At 44.7% G+C, this 17,467-nt stretch overlaps 1 protein-coding gene across 8 annotated transcripts in view; it reads left to right on the forward strand.

The window, feature by feature from the left end:
• The window catches only part of PTPRA (protein tyrosine phosphatase receptor type A), a 147,784-nt gene that overhangs the window by 99,839 nt on the left and 30,478 nt on the right, over positions 1 to 17,467 (forward strand). For all 8 annotated transcript variants that reach the window (XM_008256241.4, XM_051845207.2, XM_017341731.3 and 5 more), the window contains 3 exons: positions 6,718 to 6,802; positions 7,683 to 7,756; positions 8,609 to 8,745. In XM_008256241.4, coding sequence (XP_008254463.1) covers positions 6,718 to 6,802; positions 7,683 to 7,756; positions 8,609 to 8,745 — 296 coding nt within the window. The remainder of the gene's footprint in view (positions 1 to 6,717; positions 6,803 to 7,682; positions 7,757 to 8,608; positions 8,746 to 17,467) is intronic.

A 17,467-nucleotide genomic window follows, 5' to 3' on the forward strand; every position in this document is an offset into this window, starting at 1 on the left:
CTCAGTTTATTAGTTTGATTCTAGGAGAAGCAAACTCAGATTTGCATGCAGCAGGTTTATTTGGGAAGAATTTTCTCCCTGCAGCGATTGTGAGGCAGTGAAGTTAGAAGAGGTGAGTAGGCAGAGTAAATGCAGTGGGTACCAGGTGACCAGAGCAAAGACAGCAGAGGCCAATCCCACGGGAAGCCCTGGAGTTGGAATCAAGGAGCAAATGAAACCTTTCCTCTGAACCAATCTGCTCTCTTAGGCCAAGAGCAGTTCTGGGGAAAGACGTGGCTAGTGTTAGCCACTACGCATCCAGCAGCTGAGGGAATGGTTCATTGGTCCTGAAGAGGACTACAGTTCCCAGGAAGTCAGCAGGATGCTCTTCCATGCTGCCATTCATAAAGAATTTTCTCACTGAAGAAAGTGCTGTTGAATAGGTTTGAAATATGTTTGTGGATGCTTCAAAAGGTGAATTAAAAGATAAATATATTTTGGTATAAAAATTTTTGAGATCCATATGAGGGATCTCGCAAAGGAAATACATATTGTGAGCAAACTGCATGGATTTCAAAATTGCAATAGCTGGAGCTGGACCAGGCTGAAACCAGGAACCTCCATGTCTTCTGCATGTGTGCAGGGCCCCAAGCGCTTGGGCCATCTTCCACTGCTTTCCCAGACACTTTAGGAGGGAACTGGATTGGAATTGGAGCAGCCAAAACCAGCACCCATATGGGATGCCAGTGGTGTTGCAGGCAGTGGCTTAACTTGCTATGCCACAATACTGGCCCCTCCACAAACTTTTTGAATTAGCCTCAGATTAAAGCTGGGGAATGAGAAGCCTAGAGGAATATTTGGAGAGGCAATATTTCACAGTGGTTAAAAATTTTGGTTCTGATGCTAGACCACCTGGGTTTGTAGCATAACCCCGCCATTTACCAGCAGGGTGGGAAGGTGTCTAACAGTCACCATTTGCAAAATGAGATAGAAACAAAAAGTCTCATTCGCAGGGTTGTTGTGTGGGATGAAATAATGCATATGAAGTGTTGGGTCAGCACAGAGCAACTGCTTGGCAGGTGCTGGCTATCACCTTTACCATCCCACCAGCCTTACTATTACTAGTGGATAGGAGCCTAAGGAGGCCAGGAATCTAAGCCATTTGTGCAAAACTTGGAATCAAAGGCACTCACAGGCTTCTGGAGCCTGGTGTGCAGCACCCAAGACAGTCATTTTGTACCATATTGCCATAGCCTCAGACATTAATTCATTCTCTGCGCTGGAAGTTTTGAACAACATTCTGTACAAACCTCTTTCATTGGACTTTTTATTATAACCGTTTGGTTCTCTTTTTTTGTTTGTAATGGGATTCTCACATGAAGACCTTATAACTGGTGTTTAATAGATAATAAGAACTCAAGATAAAACTTGTTCTCACCCTACTATTCTAACCACATACATTTATATAATTGCTATGATAAAATCAGAAAATAGTATAGTAATGTTTATAAAGAAGCAGTCTTTGAGCTAGAGTTTTAGAACCACTCAGGACAAGTCTTCTGCTGAACCCCAGAGACTTTGAGTCTTGGCTCCACTCTCCATTCCAGCTTCCTGCTAATATGCACCTTGGAAGGCCGCAGGCAATGGCTCCAGTAGTTGGATCCCTGCCACCCATGTGGAGGACCCATAATGAGTTTCCAGCTCCTGGCTTTGGCCCAGCCCTGCCTTCTATGTAGTAAACTAGCTAATGGGAGAACTGCCTTTCAAATAAATAAATAACCACTGGTGTAATGGGATTGGTATTTGGCACAATGGCTGAGACACAGCTTAGGATGTCCACATCCCATTTTGGAGTGCTTCAGTTGAAGGGTCGACTCTGCTGCTGAGTCCAGCTTCCTATTGATGGGTACCCTGGGGGGCAGAGGCTGATGATGTCTTAAGTAGTTGAGTCCTTACAACCCATATGGGAGACCCTGATTGAGTTCCTGGCTCCAGGATATTTTTAAAGATTTATTCTATTTGTTAATTTGTTCCCAGAGTTAGAATTGTTCTTGGTATTAGTGAGCTTTGCCCTGGAGCATTAAGTGGCCTGGAATGTGCTCGCAGTCCATGTCTCTTCAGGAGTACTAACAAGGACATATTCTAAACCAGCGATGGTTCAGGAAATTGGAACAAGACACAGATGTCGTCTAGATGGAGAGCCTTTCTTCCTCTTTTCCCCTTCATCTCTTGTGACTGCCTAGTGTTATCGTGGATACCAGCAGGGCCCACCCAGAAAACCTCCTATGGACCTAGTGTACCCAGCAATGATATGCACACAATAGACCCCTACAAGAGAGAATTACCTAGCCCAAATGTCATTGGTGTAAGATTGAGAAACCCTGGTATATATGAAAACACTGGCATATGGGGATAGTGTTGAAAGGAACTGATCAGTACTAGAGGGTTATTATAACCTCCTTAATCCTGTGTAAGTGTGATAGTTTCCCATACTGAAAAGTCTGAAAATATATGTGCTGCTTATACTTTGTAAAATAAAAGAAGCCCCCACCACTCTGTAACAAACTCCCCACTGTGGAGAGAGTATGGTTCTTCTAGGCAAATGAGACTGAGACACTCATTAATCAACTACAGTCAAATAAAGGCATACTTACAAAGTATGAATGGTGTTACCAAGGGAAATAACAGTGCTCTGGGAAAGTAATACAGAAAATAAAGCTAAATTCACCAAGTGCATAGTATGTGCCAAGCACTTTACAGGGATGATCTTATTTAATCTCCAGAATAACTTATTTAAAAGATGAGGAAACTGGGATCCTAATTTAGAATTAAGAAGTCATAAAAACCTTCTCTGGGAAAAGTGACATTTAAAATGAGAGCTGAATGTGTAGGAGTTAGCCAGACGGAGAATGGAAGGAGGCTGTGTGAAGCTGGAGTAACATGTTTGAAGGCCCAGCCTGAGTAAACAGAGCACAGAAAGACCCCAGTGTGTGTTTCCTGCAAAACTGAAAGGAGAGGTGGCAAATGGGCAGAAGAGAGATCTGACCAAGCGGTGCAAATGTGGGGATGACTGGCATATTATTTTACTTAGCCATCTATCAAACAGATAGAGTGATAGAAAAGAATGCCAAGCACAGAGCCTTGAGGAGTTCCCGCAGTTAGAGATCTGGTATTGGAAGAGGAATAGTAGCAAGGGAAACTGAGCTAGAGCAGCCAGGAGCTGGAGAATCAGAGGAGTGCTTTATTGTGAAAGCTAGAGTAAAGTGCCTCAGAGGGGAAAGAGTGGGCGACCAGTTTGAAGCCTTATTTTAAGAGGAAAGCCACATGCAGTGTATTGAAAAATTGCCGTCAACAAGAAGCATGGTATATTTCCCATTTTTTTCTTTAAGAATTATTTATTTATTTGTGAAGCAGAGTTAGAGAGAGGCAGATAGAGAGGTCTTCCATCCGCTGGTTCACTTCCCAAATGGCTGCAACAGCTGGAGCTGGGCCAATCCAAAGCCAGGAACCAGGAGCTTCTTCCAGGTCTCCTATGCAGGTACAAGGCCCCAACCACTTGGGCCGTCTTCTACTGCTTTCCCAGGCTATCAGAAGGGGAGCAGCCGGGACTCAAACCAGTGCCCATTTGGGATGCCAGCACTACAGGCTGTCACTTTACCCTCTATGCCACAGCACTTCCCCCGACCCCCACGGTCTGCCATGAGGGTGCAAAGGCCCAAGGATTTGGGTCATCCTCTGCTGCTTTCCCAGGCACGTTAGCAGGGATCCAGATCAGAAGTGGAGCTGCCGGGACTGAAACTGGCACCCATATGGGATGCTGGCACTGCAGGCCGTGCTTTACCTGCTGTGCCACAGTGCCAGCCTCTGTTTCCCATGGTTGTTTTGTTTTGTTTTGTGATTTATTTAAAAGTCAGAGTTACACAGAGAGAGAAGGAGAGGCAGAGAGAGAGAGAAGTCTTCCATCCGCTGGTTCACTCCTCAACTGGCCTCAATGGTTGAAACTGCACCAATCTGAAGCCAGGAGCCAGGAGCTTCTTCCGGGTCTCCCACGCAGGTGCAGGGACCCAAGGACTTCGGCCATCTTCTTCTACCCTCCCAGGCCATAGCAAAGAGCTGGATCAGAAGTGGAGCAGCCGGGACATGAACTGGAGCCCACATGGGATGCTTTACCCGCTGTGCCACAGTGCCAGCCCTTCTTTCCCATGTTTTAAAAACCAAACTCTGATCCCTGCATCTCCTTCCATTTGTTGCTCCTTTTCTCTGCATCCCTTTATGCTAAAAGTCTTCATAAAAGGAATCTGTCTTATTTTCTCCTGTGTATCTGCATTTAACTCACTAAGGTTTTCTCATCTCACCTGTCACTGAAACCGCTCTCAAAAAAGTCACCAATATACCAATAACTGCTATCTGGGTTTTTTTTTTATTTATGAAATTATCGGCGGAGGGGGGGGGGGGGCGGGGACTGCGGGCAGCGCTGTGGCGCAATGGTTTAAAGCCCCAACCTGCAATGCCAGCATTCCATATGGGCACCGATTCAAGTCCCGGCTGCTCCTCTTGTGATCCAACTCTCTGTGATGGCCTGGGAAAGTAGTAAAAGATGGCCCAAGTCCTTGGGCCCCTGCACCCGCGTGGGAGACCTAGAAGAAGCTCCTGGCTCCTGGCTTCGGATCAGCTCAGCTTTGGCCGTTGGGTGGCAGAGACCCAGACACTTGGACCATCTTCCTCTGCTCTTCTCAGATCATTAGTAGGGAGCTGGATCAGAAGTGGAACAGCAGACAGTGACTTTATCCACTACACCATGACGCTGGCCCCAGCTACCATCTTTTTAAATCCAGTTTCACCTTTTGTCTTCGTCCTACTTGATCTGTGGATAGTATTTGGTTGAAATACCCTCCTGGAAAAACTGCTTTTGGCTTCCATGATATTCTAGATTACCTCCCACCTCATGCTTGCTGCTTGTGAGTCAGTTTAAATGATCTTTAAAAAAAATGTAAGTTAAGTTCTACTTCTTGGCCGGCGCCGCGGCTCAATAGGCTAATCCTCCGCAAGTAGTTCTACTTCTTATCTGTTCAAAACCCTCCAATATGTAGTGTTTCCCATCACATGCAGAACTAAATCTGTATTTGCTACCATGGCCTACAAAGCCCTAAGTCTTCTGGCTCCTGCCCAACTCTCCTGGCACGTCTTGTACCACACTGGACTTTGTGCCACTTCTTGAATTCTCCAAGGCCTATGTGCTTACTAGTCCCTGTGTCTAGAAAGCTGTGTGCTGGGTCTTTGCATGGGCCACTTGTTCACATTATTTAGAGCCCTGCCTAGATAGGGCAAAGAGACCTTCTCAAACCATGCTGTCACAGCTTCTCCAACCTGCCACATTGTGTCTTGTTACCCAGCTTTTGTTCTTCACAGCATTGCCCCTGTCTGAAGTGAAGTGTCTACTTGTTTATGAGAGTGTCCTCTCCCTTCCCCACAGAAAGCAGACTGTCACTTATTTGCTTGATCACTCCTCTGTTCCCAGTGTCAGGAAAAGCATCTGGCACACAGTTGCTGGCCCATAAATATTTTTTGAATGAATGCTGTTAAAAGGTTGAATCAGATGAGGATGGGAATGTGTCCATTGGATTTGGCAGTATGCCATTTGTAAGCATCTTTGCTGAGCAACTTAAATGGATCATTAGGGTGAGAATCAGAGCAAATAGATGAGGGAGAACGGGAGGTACAGGATCAGAGTAAATAGGTTAGACAACTGGTGTGAGCAGTTAGCTGAGAAGAGAGACATGAGGCTGGTGGTAGCTGGCGGAGATCAGTGAGGTCCAAAAGACAAATCCTGGAGGTGACAGTAATGGATATAATCCAAAGCCCAGGTGGCAAGACTGACCATGAGACGGTAGGGAAATGTCCTCTTTTGTAGCAAGTAAGAAAACATGAAGACAGCTACAGACTCAAACTGCTTGGTATAGTTCTTAGTAGGGGGTGTGAATGGAGAAGGATGAGTCAGAATCTGTTCAGCTACTTGAGAAATGGAGCCAGGTATTGGACAGGAAGGAAGCCAGGCCCTGTGGGATGGAGGGAAGGGTTGCTGTATCTCCAGTCCACATTTGGTGTGGTTGGGGTCTTGGCAGTGGTTGCAGAGAGAGCAGAATGTGGGAAGAGGTAAAAGGAACACTCAGCAGCTTTGGATACCTAGTACCTAACACTCTAATAATATCTCCTTATTTTAATCAGAAATGAGCATCTCTGTGCCAGGAAACTATTTGGGTTTATGATAAGAAAATTGTCTTTTCCTCTAGCTGGAACCTGTTGAGGCTGGGACAGAGTACAGTGTTGTCTCTGTACACCAGCTTGCCATCAGGATTGGATGTGTTCATGCCTCTGCATATTTGAGCGCTTTTTATACACTAAGTACTGATTCAGGCTCTAAGCTTATAGCAGTGAAGGAAATAGTGCCTTCAAACAGCTTTATTCTAATGCAAGGGGACAGCGAGTAGATGACTTAATGATTTGTTAGAGATGGGCAGACATGCTATCCTAAGCCCTGTGTTTCTACTCCACCTCACCCGAACAGTCCTGGGTAGCTGTGGGAGACATACACCCTCCCACTCTCTGTGTCCCCACATGCTGCCATTGACAGAAGCATTGAATGAGCCCTTCTTCCTCATCAGACTGTTCCCTGAGTGACTAGCATGAGCCCTGTGGTGTGCAATGTGGTGATGACTTTCTCTGCTCTCTTGATTTCAGATGAGACGCCAATTATCGCAGTGATGGTGGCCCTGTCCTCTCTGCTAGTGATTGTGTTTATTATCATAGTTCTGTACATGTTAAGGTAAGCACACTAATGCTTCTGCATTCTCTTAGACTCTGTTTCAGTACCCCAGTGTCCTGTAAACCCACACAGTCCAGAAGACAGTAGGATAAGGGCAATGAGTAAGATAGAAGGGAGATGACTCATGATAATGGTAAAAGTAAAATTTTGCTTAGAACTGGTTTAAAAACCTAGATAGTCTTCCTAAGCCCTGGTCCCTCCCCTTTGCTTCTATGTGTCCCAGCCTGGTACCCCAACTCGAGTCAAGCCTAAAGCCCAGAATGGTGGTTTGGAGATTGGGAGATAAGGCCCAGTCTGTTACTGGAGGTTCCGGATCTTCAATTCTAACCCTGTGAAGTAACCGCTGAAAGGGCCAGAGTGAAATTAGGAAACCCGTGGAAAGAAGCGGGCAGTGCATTTGTTCTCTGCCTGCTAAAGCTACTGTGCTAGTTGTGTTTAATTCGGTCTTGAGCCGGAGACTTGTAGCCTAGTGAGAATTGTACCCACCCATTCTGAAGCTCTGGGCTTCTCCCCAGAGCTCTCAGGCTGCGCTAGGGAAATACGGGATTTTGCTCATCTGATAAAGATCTTCCAGTGGCCACTCCCCCCCCAACCTTGTTCCTACCACTGTCCCTTTCTCCAGCTCATATGGCTGTGCCTTCTAGTAGATCCTGGAACTGGAGCTGCACAGGGGAACTGTGCAAGCCAGAGTTCCTGTTGCCATGACCTGGGTTGGATTCTAGCATGCCGAGGGCCAGCGGGAGCATCCTGTGGTGTCAGTCTCCACAGGATGGAGCTGCCTCGGGGGTGAAGAGAGGCTCTCGACTCACAGGAATGCACAAACAATAACTGGCCTCTCCTGCCTAGGTTTAGTTTTTTACTATGAACATTTTCTCATTAGGTTTAAGAAATACAAGCAAGCCGGGAGCCATTCCAATTCTTTCCGCTTATCCAACGGCCGCACTGAGGATGTGGGTAAGACATGGGGAGCTTTCATGAGGAAGAAAACCAATAATTTAGTGGTGTCCCCATCCTTTTTGTTTGTTATATATATATATATATATATATATATATAATTTTTTTTAAACCAAGGTTTTGGCAGAGCCATGTTCACTCTTCCGTCCGTGGGTTAACTCCCCAAATGGCCACAATGGCTGGAGCTGGGCCAATCCAAAGCTAGGAGCCAGGAGCTTCTTCCAGGTGTCCCATGTGGGTGGCAGTGGCCCAAGCACTTGGGGCATCTTCCACTGCTTTCCCAGGCCATTAGCAGAGGGCTGGCTCAGAAGAGGAGCAGCTAGGACATGGTGCCAGCATTGCAGATGGAGGCCTAGCTTACTATGCCACAGCGCCAGCCCCCTCCCAATCCCTTTAAAAGAATAAGACTATCAAAAGTTAAAAAAGGCTTTTGAAGAAAACAACCCTAGTTCTTAGAAGCTTGATCTGTGGGGCCAGCGCTGTGGCTCAGTAGGTTAACTCTCCGCCTGTGGCGCTGGCATCCCATATAGGCGCCAATTCTAGTCTCGGCTGCTCCTCTTCCAATCCTGCTCTCTGCTACGGCCTGGGAAAGCAGTGGAAGATGGCCCATGTGCTTGGGACCCTGCACCCACATGGGAGACCTGGAGGAAACACCTGGCTCCTGTGTTTGGATCAGCCATTTGGGGAGTGAACCAGAGGATGGAAGACCTTTCTCTCTGTCTCTTCCTCTCAAATAAATAAATAAAATCTTTAAAAAAAAAAAAAAAAGAAGAAGAAGAAGAAGAAGCTTGATCTGTTCGTCAATTTAGTCCCCTGAAACGCCTAACTTACCATCCCTCTTGTCCACTGCAGAGCCCCAGAGTGTGCCACTTCTGGCCCGATCCCCAAGCACCAACAGGAAGTACCCACCCCTGCCTGTGGACAAGCTGGAAGAAGAGATTAACCGGAGGATGGCTGACGACAATAAGCTCTTCAGAGAAGAATTCAACGTGAGTTCTCTGTTGAGGCTAGAATATCAACTGGGAGGAAGGCAGGCCTAAAGTCAGGCCTTTTGAGTCATGGGGTCAAAAAATAGGTTTCTGATGGTTAAGAGGTGAGAAATGCTTTACAGAGTTCATCTGACTTCCCTTCTGTGTGAATTTGGCAGAAAAAGAAAAAAAAATTTGCCTCACTTCCCTCATCTACCCTTCCATCCATTCATCCACTTATCATCACATCTGCTGTTTGTTTAATGAATACTTAAACATCTAATATATGGCATGTAATATTCTAGGGGAGCCAAAGCAGATCCAGCCCCTTCTCAAGAAACTCATTGTCCAGTAGGGAAACCCCACAAACAAGAACAAAAATAATTGAATTCAAGCAGCGATATAGGATGTGAAGGACTAGTGAACAGGGGTACTAAAATGTCTATAGAGTGGACAGTAGGAGTAGATCAGTGGGAAATATTAGGCCTTGGCAGAGCACAGGCCTCATCTTGAGATTCACATATATGCATTTGTAAATGCATTTCTGTAAGAGAGCATATATTTCACTGGTTAATGCCACAGATACCCACAATGGCTGGGGCTGGACCAGGGCCAAAGCCAGCAACCAAGGTCAGCTTTAGCAGAAAGCCGGAGTTGGGAATCCACCAGGCGTGGAATTCAAGTACTTCCTTATGGGACACAGGTGTCCTAACCAGCATCTTTTAAAAAAAATTTTTTTTATTTTATTTATTTGAAAGAGTTACAAAGAAAGGTAGAGACAGAGGTGGGTGGTTTTCCATCTGCTGGTTCATTCCCCAAATGGCTGCAACAGCCAGAATTGAACAGATCCAAAACCAGAAGCCAGGAGCTTCTTCCAGGTCTCTCATGTGGGTACAGGGGCCCAAGGACTTGAGTCATCCTCCACTGCTTTCCTAAGCACATTAGCAGGGAACTGGATCAGAAGTGGAGTAGCTGAGACTTGACCCGGAGCCCAAATGGGCTGCCAGTGCTCCAGGTTGAGACTTTAACCTGCTGCACCACAGCGCCAGCCCCCTAACCAGCATCTTAACTACTAAGCTAAGCACCCATTCCAAGATTTTGTATATATATATACAATATATGTGTTTCTATAGCTCCCTCAAGGAAGTAGAGCACATTTTTAAGCCTCTAGTTGGTGATCCTAGCACACTAGTTCTGATCCCAGGTCAGAAGAGCTTTCTTGAAGAAACACTGTTCTGAGACCTACTCATGTGCAAGGACATCAGGGAAAGGGGGGTGAAGAACATTCCAAGCGTTGAAACAGCAAGAGCAGATTGTCAGAGATGAGGGTGAGTGAGAGAAGGGAAGGGCACCTTCAGAAAGTTATAGAAGTGTTATGTGTGGCTGAAGGGCAGGGACTCAAGGAAGTAGTAAGAGCTGAAACTGTGATAGAAAGCTGGGCCTGACTGTAGATTTTATGGATTGTCACAAGAGAAGTGGAAAGTCGTGGACCAACCTGATACGTATTTTGAAAAGATGAATCTAGCTGCTGTAAGGGAAATAACCTTTGGGGCAAGTCATTGCAGGAATACAGTTACGGACTGTAACAGTTGTTAAGGCTAGAAGTGCTGGTACAGGGTTTGCATTGTGCCACAGTGTGTTAAACGACCACTTGGGACACCCACATCTCCTGTCAGAGTGCCTGGGATCAAGTCCCACCATTGCTTCCAAACCAGCTTCCTACTAATGATGATGATAGCAGATGATGGTCTGAGTACTTGGGTCCCTGCCACCAACATGAGAGAGCTGGACAGAGTTCCTGCCTCCTGGCTTCCACATGACACAGTCCTAGCTATTATAGTTATTTGGCGAGTGAACCAGCAGGTGGAAGATCAATCTCTCTCACTCGCTGTCTCTGTCACTCTGACTTTCAGATGAGTCAGTCAGTCAGTCTTTGCAACAGAAATGCTAGTAGAGTGCCCTGAAATGGTAATGATTACAGAGAGGGGAATGGATTTAAAGGCGTGGTTCCAGAGATGGCTAATTCATCAACTCAGTCGTTGCTCAGCTGTTTCCTTTACATCTTTTTACTGAGTCATGTGTTAGCTATGCCTCCTGATGTGACTGCCCTGATGTCAAATGGCTGTGCCAGTTCTAGGCAGCACATGCATATATACCAAGGTTCGGGGAAAAGGATTAACTATTTCTTCCTTTTATCAGTGAGGAAAATTTTCCCAGACACTTCCAGGGACCCTGCTTATCACATGCTCCACCTTAATCCAGCCATGAGCAAGGGAAAAGGAGAGTTACTGTGGCTGGCAGAGACCAATCCAGATTACTCCTGGGTCATGTAGGAAATGGGTAGACAACCCCACAGAATGGGAGCTCTGGTAATGAGGATGAAAGGAGGAGTGATTATTGAGTGCATCACTACTCACACCTGATCCACCTGATGGGCTAAGGGGAGAGTGATGTGGTTCCATTGGCATTTTGAGAAAGTCACCAGGTACAACGTAGCAAATAGACAGGAAGAAGTAAAGACATGAGGGGGTGTTTACCAGGTAGGAATTAATTAAAACACCACCATTTTAATTGTCATTATTGATTGAGATCATCATGTCAGCAGCATTCCAGCCTCAGCACCGTGGCTGGGTCTGTGATAGGCATTACAGTATTTTGTAATCTGTAATGCCAACTGCTTCTGGGCAATGGTGTACATGACCATATTACTATACTTTTTCTGTGAAATGAATTCTTTATTTGGAGAAGGATATTCCTCCGAGATCCCATGATAAGGTATTGCAATAAATCCCTGGAGTTATTAGTGTTTTCTAGGCATGGTAGACAAATTTCTGTATTCTGGAGAGATGTTTACTGTGCCACTGCAGCCCCATGTTCATGAGTTCACTGAGCCAACACTAGGGTAGCAAGGGAAAGGCTGACATCCTGGGTTCTTAGCAGTGAGTGCTGTCTGGGGAGCATAAGTGTTTCCTATTCTTCTTGTTCCCATTATCCACTACCCATGGATTGGTTTAGATCCTGACCTCTGGTGAGATAGTGTGATAACTTAGCTGGAGTGCAGATTACTGAAGGATTTCTCTTTTAAATGTATTTAGAGTCATCAGTTAAGTTACCCACAGCAGCCTACTCTCAGCACAGCGCCATTTGTGTACCAGGCTGGACATTTTTCTTCTCCAGGTAACTGTTGATGTCAGCAGGAAATCAGAAGTGACTGTCGAAGGAGTGTTTTGTAGCAGGTGCTCTATACATGTCACTTCCAGCTGATGGCATGTCCAGATTTATAGCTTACTGGTTCCTGTAATAGCTAGTTTGTGATGAAGAGTTGAAGTCATGTGGGCTAGGTACCTAGTGTCCATGGTCAGGCTTACGTTCTCTGCTCTACAGGCCAGGACTAAGCTAGGTGTGTAGTCTTGCCAACAGGATCGTGGTCTTGTCCGCGTTTCCTAGGGTTGTTTGTTATGAGTCTCCTGTTCAGCCTTACCACAGACATTTTAGAGTCCCATAGAATCTATCAGAGCCAATCTCCATGGCCTATGTCCAGCTGGAGAAACTTCTCTGTTCAGATCACTCAGAGCAGGATCTAATATGTGGTTTATCCCATCTCCAAAATCCAAAGTGATCCAGTGAGTATTGCTCTTCCTGTTCAGTGGGGAAGGGGTGGCAGGGCAAGGAGCAGCAGCTTATGTTAGAGGAGCTGTTCCCATGCGTTAGACCTTTGACCTTCAGAAAACTTGGCTGATTGGCAGGCCACTGTATTTTTATGTCTAGCTTGTATATCTAAGATAATAACTTCTTGCTCTTTGAGTTCTGACAGCTTGATGTTAACATAGTTGATGTTCTGTGAAACAGTGAGACAAAATCATAGTGAATCTGATCATACAACACAGAAAAGTCAAGATGACTTACCACTGAGGTTGCCCCTGCCATGAGAGAGGGAAACTGCTTCAGGCAGTCTACCCACCTTAAAGAGAAAACACATTTACAACCTCAGAATAACTAATGCTAGTAGTTATTGTACACTCCACACCATCACTAAACTCAAAGATGTGAATGGACTGTCTTTTCACTTCTGCCCTGCAACTCAGGATTTAGCCTTTTGGTGGCGAGAGGTCACTGCTCCAGGAGCTTACACTTGTGCTTTCTGTAACACTCCTTACCCAGTGAGGTGAGGGGATGCATCTGGGTGTTCTGCTGCTTAATAGATAGCTGCTACTAAGAGGCCGGTTAAGGCCAAAACTCCCATTACCTGGCCTGCAGAGGTTCCATTTGAAGCAGCATATCATAGTGGCATTCTGGGTTCCCAGGAATTAGCTTAAGACCAGAACCCAATAGACCACAAAAGATGCCTTTCCCTTTACCCAGTACGCAGTTACCATAGCAAATATCTGCAGATTTGTAGGGGTTAGGGAAAGATGTGGAGTGGGGGTTCATGTTGTATGAGTGTTGGTGTGCTGTGGCAGGGTTCTTTCTTACAGGTGCCTACTTTCCCCCTTACCTCATAAAGGATTCTGGGTCTGTGAAATTACCCATCCCTAGGAGTTGGGTGATAGGGCCCATTATCTAAGATGGTGCCCTAGTAGGGCCCCTGAATTAACCTGAGCTGGCAGCCTCCCATTTCCATTATTAGGAACTTTAATGACATTATCCCAAACAGAGATATCTGAGTTCTGATGACCATGGCTTCTAGCACTCCTTCCATCCCACTGAAATTCAAAATTCCATTTTGAAGCCAGTATCTTTCACCCTCCATCAAGGCACATGTTGTGACTCCTGTGAGAGACATGGTGTAGTGTCAGTTAGAGCCCATGGAACACTCTGATCTCTATTTTGTGCCTGGAGTTTTCTGGCTTTTCATTATCATCTAGCTGAATTCATCATTCAGTCTAGGTTTCCACTGGCCAGCCTAGCCCACCATTAGAACCATGGCCAGTTAAGGGGCTGCAGAAGTTTGTTTGACTGTAATATAACTAGAAATTTGGCCTTAGCCAAAGTTAGGTTTTCCCCTCCTTGATGTAACATCCCCAAAATTTGTAGCAACAATTACTCCTACAATTTTTCATGATCCACCTTGGTAAATGCCTGTGGTTTCTTCCAGGTGCTAGCTCTTTGCTTTTCTGCCATATTTATGTATTTTACCCTCCAGATCATGTTATGCTTGCCTCCTGATTCTCCGTGAACAATGATAGCTACTTCGTTGTGCAGTTTTCATCATGAAAGCAAGATGCATAGAGGTTTCTGGAAGTTAGTTCTGTGTTTCTGAACTTCAGCATTATTTCATTTGTCCCATAAAAAGCCTTGTCTTTCACATGAACAACCCAAGAAATTTGTACATTCTATTAACTTTAAATTCAGCAGCCAGCAAATACTGAAATCTTAACATTTGGTTCAGCAAATACATAACATAGTTCTAGAAAAACCCTGAGTCTGTACTGCCATTTGAGAGGAACATTTGATATTGCAATTGGGCTTTTCTTGTTTTGTTATCTAATGTCAGAAGTAGTCCTCCTGGGTTCAGCATTTCTCGTCTGCTTTTAATTGGGACTCCCCCACCTCTTTACTGCTAGCTGTGACACATCCCAGGTGATCGCAAGCAGTCACTAAAGTAGCAGTTGTACAGCAGTTGACTGTGAGCAGCTTGCTCTTTCCCAGCCTGGAAATTGATTGACAATTCCTTTCCTTCCATCTGAACCCAGTAATAGGTTCACTTCACCTACATTTCTCCCAGCAATCTCTCAACTACTATTAACTGCAAAGTCACCTAAGGTACTTTTGTAAAGCAAGAGAAGTCAGCTCAACTAAGCAAGAAAACAAGCAGAACTATTGACTGGAAAGAAACTGAGGGAGCCAGAGGAATCAAAAGATGAGTGGGGGTGGGCAGCACTGTGGTGTAGCAGGTAAAGCTGCTGCCTGCAGTGCCAGTATCCCAAGTCCTGGCTACTCCACTTCTGATCCCACTCTCTGCTATGGGAAAGCAGTAAAAGATGGCCCAAGTCCTTGGGCCCCTGAATCCTCACAGGAGACCTGGAAGAAGCTGCAGGCTCCTGGCTTCCAATTGGCCCAGCTCCAGCTGTTGTGGCCATTTGGGATGTAAACCAGCAGATGGAAGACATCTCTCAATCTCTCTGCCTCTGCCTCTGTAACTCTGCCTTGCAAATAAATAAATAAATAAATCTTTAAAAAAAAAAAAAAAAAAAGATGAGTTGGAAGACCAAGCTTCAGACAGAGTGGGCCTTATCTTAGTGACTCTGGAGTTGCCCTAAGGAAGATCCTGCTTCTTCACAGTTTTCAGAATCCTTGGAAAGGGAATCTGGCTCAAAGTGGGTCAAGTCTGGCTGTATTTAGGTCAGTCAGCCCTGGCGGGGAAGGAATAGCACATGGCATGCACACTAGTTTGTGTCTACTATCACAGAAGAGTATTTTTACCATTATCAGATCAGGAAAAAGATTCAGATGCCAGAGTGGAAAGCATTGAAAACTGATATATTTTAAAAGTGACCAATTGGGTCACAGGTAGAGAATTTTCCATAATTATCAGGAGCGTCTGCATACCTATGAGAGGGTAAACAGTCCAGTAAAAAGTATAGATTAAAATGAATCATTTTGTACTGGTCAGATTTGAAAATTTTTGAAGATGGATATCAGGTATGGACAAAAGTAGGGTGATAGAGATATTTTCTTATATATGAGTGGGGGAGTTTAAGTTGAAATAGCATTAGAAGGATGATTTGGTAGTAGTAGTCAAAATTTAAATGCTTTTGCTACCCGATCTAGCTTCTGGGACTTTGTCTACCCAAAAACCTCCATGTGTACCAATACATATTTGTACAAAGGTGTTTATTCCAGTGTTGTTTATACTAGCAAAGAAAATAGAATATTTACCAAATAGTAGAATGGCTAAATCATTTCTTACATCCATTATGAAGTTCTGTCATTAAATAAAAGGTCATAATTGTTGTGAGAAAATATATCACAGCTTAATATACATGGTAGAATCCCTTTTTTAAAAAGTATTTGAGAGACAAATAGCTCCCATCCGTTGGCCTACTTCCCAAATACCCACAACAGCTGAAACTGAGAACTAGGCATCCAGTTCAGGTCACCAACGTGGATGGCAAGGTCTCAACTACTCAAGCCATCACCCACTGCCTTCCAGGATCTACATTAGTGCAAAGATGGAATCAGGAGCCAGAACTCAAACCCAGGTACTCACTGGCATCTTATCTACTAGGACAAACACCCACCCCTGTAATACCATTTTTGTTTTAAAATATATCTAGGTATTTCTTTGTATGTGTTGTATGTGTAGGTTTTGGTTTTTTGGTTTTTTAAGATGTATTTATTTACTTGAAATGTAGAGATATAGAGAGAGAGGGAAAGAAAGAAAGATCCGCCATCCACTGGTTTATTCCCCAAATGGCCACAACTGAGCCAAGCTGAAGCTGGGAGCCAGGAGCTTCTTCTGGGTCTCCCATGTGGGTACAGAGACCCAAGCACTTGGGCCATCTCCCACTGCTTTCCCCAAGTACATTAGCAGGGAACTGGGTTGAAAGTGGAGCAGCAAGGACTCGAACCAGTGCCCATATGGGATTCTGGCTTGCAGGCAAAAGTTTAACTCTCTATGCCACAGTGCCAGCCCCGTGTAGGTATGTTAATGCATCATTTTAAGTCTGGGGGAGTACTGAGAACTGAACACTGGCCTGCCTACAAGAGTAGAAGATAAGGGAACTTGTACTTTCTACTGAATTATTTGTTTTTCTTTTTCAGCATACATATTCTTTTTAGATATTTTTAAACACAATTTGTTTTTAATATGGGAAATAAAGCTAGCGGGCCTTAGTATGCTTTAGTGGATGTAAAACATCTAGAATAAAGCAGTTACTGTGCCTAGTTTGAACTGTGCCAGGAGTCTTGTGGTCAGGTTGGTGTGAAAAGTATTATCACCAAATGAGATGTTGTTCTGGAAAGAAACTAGACCATAGAGGTGAACAGCTGAAGGAACAATAGGCATGTAGAACATGCCAACTGTTTTCAGGGTTTTACAAGCCAAAATGAGAGACTGTAGCATTTCTATGAATCCTACCATAGTTGGAAATTTCAGACGATGTCTTTTATCCTAGATTTACAAGCTGGAACTTTTTTTTATTCACCAGCATTTGTCTTAGGAGGAAGCACTAAATTTTTTTAAAAGAAATACTTTGAAAAGTCACTGAGGTCTCCAAAACAGATTAAAAGTTTAACAAGAAAAAAAATAATAATAAAATTTGGTTAACTCCTGGAAGGAAAGGGATGCATGAGAGGGAAAGAGGTAGGGCCAGTGAAGTCGTCCGAATCTGTGTATGAGAGCCACAACCTACTTCCTGAGAATGTCACGTCTTTACCGTCGGTTTAATTCTGGATCGCCACGTAAAGAAGGCATGCGTGTCATCTCATGTTAGGACTGAGTGTGGCATTGAAGTTGAGGCAGGGGCGGAATAGCGTCTACACTGAGGAGTCGTCGCCAAATAAGCAAATTGGAGCCAAAATCCTATGGGAACTGTCAGAAACCACTGTGGCAAGGGCTTTGGAGTTTAGCAATCCAGGGAATTGGGAATTCAGGCTCTGTGAAGGCCAGAGAAGGTGTCAGCTCACATCTGGGTTTTATACTACTGAGCGTGAGGGATACACAAAACAAATTGTGAATCTGGGTGTTGTGTCCTTCTAAGTAGAACTGTTCCAAGAGCTACCTTGGAAGATGGTGAATTTC

Source organism: Oryctolagus cuniculus, chromosome 11 (assembly GCF_964237555.1).
Source record: "Oryctolagus cuniculus chromosome 11, mOryCun1.1, whole genome shotgun sequence".
Taxonomy (NCBI): domain Eukaryota; kingdom Metazoa; phylum Chordata; class Mammalia; order Lagomorpha; family Leporidae; genus Oryctolagus; species Oryctolagus cuniculus.